This window comes from Littorina saxatilis, linkage group LG10, assembly GCF_037325665.1.
Source record: "Littorina saxatilis isolate snail1 linkage group LG10, US_GU_Lsax_2.0, whole genome shotgun sequence".
NCBI lineage: Eukaryota > Metazoa > Mollusca > Gastropoda > Littorinimorpha > Littorinidae > Littorina > Littorina saxatilis.
In genome coordinates, this window is record NC_090254.1 from 12049290 (window position 1) to 12056906 (window position 7617).

General features: G+C 40.2%; 1 protein-coding gene across 1 annotated transcript; it reads left to right on the forward strand.

Annotated features, from left to right (window-relative positions):
* The first annotated feature begins 268 nt into the window (after positions 1-268).
* Positions 269-6458, forward strand: LOC138978168 (uncharacterized). The gene is made up of 3 exons (XM_070350829.1): positions 269-395; positions 1975-2079; positions 2850-6458. The coding sequence occupies exons 1-3, from the start codon at positions 269-271 to the stop codon at positions 2918-2920; spliced, it is 303 nt and encodes a 100-aa protein (XP_070206930.1). The 3' UTR covers positions 2921-6458.
* The last annotated feature ends 1159 nt before the right edge of the window (positions 6459-7617 follow it).

The following is a 7617-nucleotide window of genomic DNA, read 5'->3' on the forward strand; positions in this document are numbered from 1 at the left end:
CTGATCTTGTAAAGGGTTATTACGTTCCACTCTGCAACTTGAAACGGTGCTAGGATACCGCCGTTCCGACGCCACAAAGACTCTCACAGCAGTCTCCCTCTATGCATGTTGCTCTATAGAGTAACTTTAGCCCTACGATCTGATATAGTTAACATGAGTCAAATTTCGATATTATAACTCGGCGAAACCGCACTCATTGTTGCTTTTTACTCCCTAGTATAGCTTTATGTACGTTGCGAACATTTATACCATATCAATCGTTATTTTTATGGAAGGTGATGAAGGAATGATGGGGCTAGCTGTTGCTGGATGGATGTTGTTTGCGGTGGTCGTTGTTGTCGCTGTCGTTGTGGCTGTCGTCATCAGACGCCGGAGAAAGTATGGGATTGGCTGTTGTAAGTATATATCTCACGCTCTTTGAAGATATACACCTGTTTGAATACGTGTATGTGTGTCCGCGCGTGTGATAATGTTTTATAGTGCATTGTGTTATTCATTCATATGTGAGTGATGACACTTGAAATAATGTTATGTTGTTGTATTTTTCCGATGATTGTACAGCGCTTTGAGCAGGGTTAAACCCTGGATACATGCGCTTAATAAATATTATGCATTGTTATTATTATTATTATTATTATTATTATTATCATTATTATTATTATTAAACTGCTTCTGTTTTGGGAAACACAGCTATTAGCATTTTCTTCAAATGTTTGTAAGCAGGCCTCATCTAAATGAAGAACAAACAAGTCGCGTAAGGCGAAAATACAATATTTAGTCAAGTAGCTGTCGAACTCACAGAATGAAACTGAACGCAACGCAACGCAGCAAGACCGTATACTCGTAGCATCGTCACTCCACCGCCCGTGGCAAAGGCAGTGCACGTGGAATTGACAAGAAGAGCGGGGTATTCCTTGCGCTGAGAAGGATAGCACGCTTTTCTGTACCTCTCTTCGTTTTAACTTTCTGAGCGTGTTTTTAATCCAAACATAATATCATATCTATATATTTTTGGAATCAGGAACCGACAAGGAATAAGATGAAAGTGTTTTTAAATTGATTTCGAAAAAAAAATTTTGATAATAATTTTTATATATTTAATTTTCAGAGCTTGTTTTTAATCCGAATATAACATATTTATATGTTTTTGGAATCAGCAAGTGATGGAGAATAAGATAAACGTAAATTTGGATCGTTTTATAAATTTTTATTTTTTTTTACAATTTTCCGATTTTTAATGACCAAAGTCATTAATTAATTTTTAGGCCACCAAGCTGAAATGCAATACCGAACCCCGGGCTTCGTCGAAGAGTACTTGACCAAATTTTCAACCAATTTGGTTGAAAAATGAGGGCGTGACAGTGCCGCCTCAACTTTCACGAAAAGCCGGATATGACGTCATCAAAGACATTTATCCAAAAAATGAAAAAAACGTTCGGGGATTTCATACCCAGGAGCTCTCATGTCAAATTTCATAAAGATCGGTCCAGTAGTTTAGTCTGAATCGCTCTACACACACACACACACAGACACACACACGCACACACACACGCACATACACCACGACCCTCGTTTCGATTCCCCCTCGATGTTAAAATATTTAGTCAAAACTTGACTAAATATAAAAAGAAGCAATTTCTTATTATTTGATTAACTTGCTATGTGATCATAACTTTGTGCATGTCTCGTACAACAGTTGTTGAAAGATTCAATAAAATAAAGGGCAAAAGATCATCATCCGGGTGTGTGAAGAGATCAGAAATAAAAGAATGGCCGTCCATTCCTTTTGGATTAGTCAGATCATAAACAAAATTGTTGAGATGCTCTATCCGGTTGTCGCAACAACGACAGCTTACTGAGAACTTGAAATGATCTCGTGTCTGAAGTGTCAACAAACTCAGTGACATGTGACAAAACAATGTTTCAGCCACCAATCCACATTCAGATGTTCGCGTGTGTGTGTGTGTGTTGCAGGCGGGGAGTCTCTGTATGATCGCCCCAAGAGAGACACAGACGAAGTTAACGGTGGCTACTCCGATTTCAACGTGTATCAACAGACAAGAGCTGCCAGCAACGAAGGTGTGTATACACATTAACTGAGTTCACAGCCAATCATTAATTTAAGAAACAACTTTTCTCAGTTGCATAGCATAGTACCTTAATTATAAGTTGCATTGGTTCAAAACCTCTGTCTCTGTCTCTCTCTGTCTGTCTACCTTTCTCTCTTGGGTTGATTGAATTGATCTCCTTGTAAAATAAAGTTCAATTTAATTCAATTTAATTCAATCTCCTCTCTCTGTCTCTCTCTGTCTCTCTGTCTCTCTGTCTCTCTCTCTCTCTCTGTCTCTCTCTCTCTCTCTCTCCTTTATCCTCTCTTTATTTCTGTCGCACTCTCTCTCTCCTTTAGTCTCTCCCCTTTAGTCTCCCTTTCTCTGCCCCCGTGCGAGTGTGTGTGTGTGTGTGTGTGTGTGTGTGTGTGTGTGTGTGTGTGTTTGCGTGCGTGCCAGTGCGTGCGTGCGTGCGTGTGTGAATGTGTGTGCGCACGCGTGTGTGTGTGTGTGTGTTTGTGTGTGGGTGTGCGCGCGCGTGACAATTATTAAGGGTATATTTTGTGTCCCAAAAATGCACACAATATTGCTTCGCTAATCATTTCTGAACCAGATACCCTTTTCTTCTACACTAGTATGAACAATGTATGTTTTATAAGAAGAAATCGAAATCGATGCAACTAAGAGAGTCAACTGCAAAGCAGAAGACATCGGTGCTACGTGGAAAGCGTCTTTGCGACATTCTCGCAGCAAGCTATGGCTGAATGATGAATGTTTCTGTCTATGCCATTTGACTTTCAGGCGATCAGTCGGGTGTGACAGAACGAGTGTACCAAAACCTGGCTATGGGACAGACAGGGGGACACATGTAGCTCCCTCTGCCGGCACTTCCGTTACGCTCTTCGTGACAGCAAGTGGGAGAACCGAGGACCTACAACTAATACATGTACGATTAAGGGACAAAACAAGTGGTGGAGCAGGCGGGGTTTGAACGCAGAACATAGAAACTTGCATATTTGCATATGTATCGGCTAGATGTTCTTTCCAGTCTTGTTTCACTGCTAATCTTCTTTTGTTGTTGGATTTTGTGTGTGTATATCTTCAAACAGACATAAAGGCTTTAAATTGTTTACAGACTGCATCAATTGTTAAGTTATGAATATTTATTCCCCCCTCTGCTTCTTTACCTCTGTAAACTTGTAGAGCTAGTTATTTTTCGATAAACACCCAGCCGAACCAAACAAATAACGACCCAGCAACAGCCTGAATCCTCGATAGCGCAATGGGTTGAGAAGCTGTTCTGCGTCGGTACTACTTTTGCGACTGAAAAGTTCCGAACGCTCTAATGTACGAGGTATACATCTCTGGAGCAAACAATGCAAACATACCGCATTTAAATTAACAACTACAGGCTTGAACACATGAATCTCCATATAAAATCCATGAGTTTGGTTGTTTTCTGAATCTAGGTCTGCAGTGCACAAACGTTCATCACAAGCAAATTCCCAAGGCAAGTAACTCTCATACTTTGTCTAGCGACAAGAGTAGTTCCCCTTTCAAATTTCTTTTCACTCAATTTCTTCGACAACAGACTGCAATCCGACGGTCAGTTTTCAACAATATTTCATTTAATAAACAGATCACACGCAATCAAATGCACACATCTCATCAATTTAAACACCATAAATCGGTTTCATACACTATTTTCCCCAGAAAACTGAACTTCATACAGTTTTTAACGTTGGAACACGGGTGCAAAAGTTCGTCTGCTAGTCCCATTTGACGAAAGAACATTATCCTAAGCGATACCAAAACATATACAGAACACACAATATCTGCCTTTGCCGCCACAGCAGAATAACAGCATATCTGTGTACTTGATTTTAGTCCAAAATAGGAAAACTGACAAGAAGTATTAACAGAATGGAATGATTTGCACGGAACTATACAACCGCGTATTAATCGATCGCCTGCGCAGGTTGACTGGTTGAGTGAATAGGATTCGATCAAACTTTCGCAAAAAAACTCCTCTTTTCTTTGAATAACTGAAGAAAGGAGGAATAAAGAGGTTACACACCTCGTCTCAGTGATTATAAAAAATAATGGTCTCAGTTCGCGGTCATGAAAAAGCTCGCTAAAGCTCGCATTTTTCATGATCCGCAAACTTCGACCATTATTTTTAATAATCACTGAGACTCGGCATGTAACCTCTTCATATTTTAGTATCGGACAAGTAAGACACTAAGCTACAGTGCAATCAGTGCATTGCGTCTATTGTGGGTCCTACGGAGCGTATGGTTTTATGGAAGTCAAGGTATTTTGCTTACACAAGACTTCATAAGCGAAGTGACGTTTATAACTGTGAGCACAGCATTGGCGTCACTCACAAAAGACGTTGGATTTTTGAGTCCATCAAAATCCAAGAAAACAATCATGAACAAATAAGTTATAGTCACTAGACTCCATTAAAAGATGATCGATTAATTAGTAATCAAACAGAATGCGGAACATGCTGGACATCATGCGTTAGTTTCTTTAGAAGTTACAGCATGCAGCGATTAGAGAAATCGTCTGCGTTTCAGTATTTATGAACTAACAAATTCATTATTTCCACGGAAAACATGTAATTATTTAATCAGCCGCAGATGCACTCACAGAGAGCCTAAACTCTCATCGCGGGTCGATACACTTATGCTTTATTTTATACCCATCAGCCTTCCCATACATGGGTGGCCGAGTGGTAACGCACTTGTGCTCGGAAGCGAGAGGTTGCGAGTTCGACCCTGGGTCAGGGCGTTAGCAATTTTCTCCCCCCTTTCCTAACCTAGGTGGTGGGTTCAAGTGCTAGTCTTTCGGATGAGACGAAAAACCGAGGTCCCTTCGTGTACACTACATTGGGATGTGCACGTTAAAGATCCCACGATTGACAAAAGGGTCTTTCCTGGCAAAATTGTATCGGCATAGATAAAAATGTCCACCAAAATACCCGTGTGACTTGGAATAATAGACCGTGAAAAGTAGGATATGCGCCGAAATGGCTGCGATCTGCTGGCCGATGTGAATGCGTGATGTATAAATTGTGTAAAAAAATTCCATCTCACACGGCATAAATAAATCCCTGCGCCTTGAATATGTGCGCGATATAAATTGCATTAAAAAAAATAATTAAAAGAATCCCTGCGCTTAGAACTGTACCCACGGAATACGCGCGATATAAGCCTCATATTTATTATTATTATTATTATTATTATTATTATATTTCGCTTTATATTTTTGATGCAAATGTAGTCATGAGCATAGTCATACAATTTCTTGGATTCTTTTAGAGCTTAATTTGTAACCAGGCTCATTACAGTATGATATGTGTCCAGATGTTTTGCAAAATAATACTTTCTAAAGAACCATGCACATAATTTTCTTCTTAATTGTTGAATTTGAAAAATAAGCTGTTGGCTTGTTTTGTGCCTCTTCTTTGTTGCATGGAGCTTTAAAGTACCTGTACAATGTCAATTTTTGCTGATTAGAATACATGTATGTAAAGTGTTTGTATTTTGATTGCAGTAGACGATCTACACCATTACATTCTCATTCGTTATAGAAAATGTATCGGCTGCTATTGTGCTCTTAGAGATAGCTCTGATGTGACAGTTTTAAAATAACAGTTGGGTTACGACCCCATAATAAATAACGCCAGGAGGGGGGAGGGGGGGGTGTGTGCAGTGGCAGCTAGATGTGTCCCAAAGAGTATCTACCAAGAACTATTGGCAAGATTTGCGCAGTACGCGTCGACAGATTTATAGGTGGGAATAACTTTGGTACACTTCCAACAAGGAAAAGTTGTACTGTTTTGCGGTCTGGACTTCGACAGACATTTTATTTTTGAATATTTTCCTTGGTTTATTTCAGTGTCTGATAGACATTAGACCTTTTTCTTTTCTTTCAATCTATATATAGTATTAACGGTAGCGGTAACATGTATATAGTGTGTATACTTTATTGTGTTAATAGATCTTAATAGTTTTGATCGACTGAAGAAGACAGGGATGGGCTTGGTCGGTTAAAAATCAATTGAAAGTCGGCTACGCCAGCAGCACTTCGCGTTGAAGCCGACCTAATCTGTGTCACGCAACACGAATACAGGCTCCGCCTCCACGCCTGGTTTATTAAAGAATACAACTTCCATGAATTCCCTTTCCCTCAAGTAATGTTCATGCAATCACAGTTGAAGGTAAATGGATGTAATTCTAGTTCTGAGAATGGCGTGTACAACAAAATGTCACTGTTACTAAATAAAAATAAAGAAAGAGGAATATTAGATCACACTATTTAAAAAGTAAAGATGCACATTTTATGCACGATCAATTTGTTATATGTTTTGATCACTAATAAAGATACTCTTATTTGCTTTAAGACTGTTTTGTGCGATTTTTTCTTTCAAGACGTCCGTCTCTCTCTCTCTCTCTCTCTCTCTCTCTCTCTCTCTCTCTCTCTCTCTCTCTCTCTCTCTCTCTTTCTCTCACTCAGTCTCTCTCTCCTCTCTTTCTCTCTCTCTCGCTCCCTGCCTTTGCGCGCGCGCGCGCGCGCGCGCGCGTGTGTGTGTGTGTGTGTGTGTGTGTGTGTGTGTGTGTGTGTGTGTGTGTGTGTCCTGGAAAAAAAGTTGTCCTCGAAGTCTCAAAATGTACATAAATGAAAATATGCATACGTTAAACAAGAGAACGTACATTGCCTTTAGTTTCAGAAAAACATATGTACATTAACAGTTTAGAAAATTCAGTGCCAAAGCTTCGTGCAGCGAGCTTCGTGAAATAGACTTCGCGAAGTCGACTTCGCCCAGTTAATTTCAGGTTTTAACAAGGGACTGAGCAGAAAAAGAATGAACACGTAGGTCGAACATTTAATGCCTTTGCGGATATATGCAGGAACAGTTCTGCTCGCTACTTGTGCTCAGTCTCCATGCAGATGGAGACGGCAGCTTGATGAAAGACGACGAATGTGAAGGTGAAGGGTGGAGTTGTCACAACACCAGGTGGCGCTCGTGTGCCTGTCAGGTCCGGTAACTCGTCAATAACTAATTGCAGTTTGACCCCGTTTAAAGACACGTATCTGGAACATTTTGATCAATATACAGAGACAATGACAATGACAATGACAGAGAGAGAGAGAGAGAGAGAGAGAGAGAGAGAGAGAGAGACTGACTGAGAGACTGACTGAGAAAGAGAGAGAGAGAGTGAGACAGAGAGAGAGAGAAAGAGAGAGAATTGAATTGAATTGAATTGAATTGAACTTTATTTAACAAGGATTAAGATTTAAGGCTACGCCTTTTCTTACAACCTGTCCTTGGGACGCACAGACACACAATGATAACATTGAAAAATTAAAAATTAACAAGTCGCGTAAGGCGAAAATACAACATTTAGTCAAGTAGCTGTCGAACTCACAGAATAAAACTGAACGCAATGCAACGCAGCAAGACCGTATACTCGTAGCATCGTCAGTCCACCGCTCATGGCAAAGGCAGTGAAATTGACAAGAAGAGCGGGTTAGTAGTTGCGCTGAGAAGGATAGCACG

Coding starts and splice junctions, on each gene's coding strand:
- LOC138978168 (XM_070350829.1), top strand. CDS start 269: ATGGAAGGTGATGAAGGAATGATGGGGCTAGCTGTTGCTGGATGGATG. Junction 396..1,974: donor AAAGTATGGGATTGGCTGTT/GTAAGTATATAT, acceptor TGTGTGTTGCAG/GCGGGGAGTCTCTGTATGAT. Junction 2,080..2,849: donor AAGAGCTGCCAGCAACGAAG/GTGTGTATACAC, acceptor TTTGACTTTCAG/GCGATCAGTCGGGTGTGACA.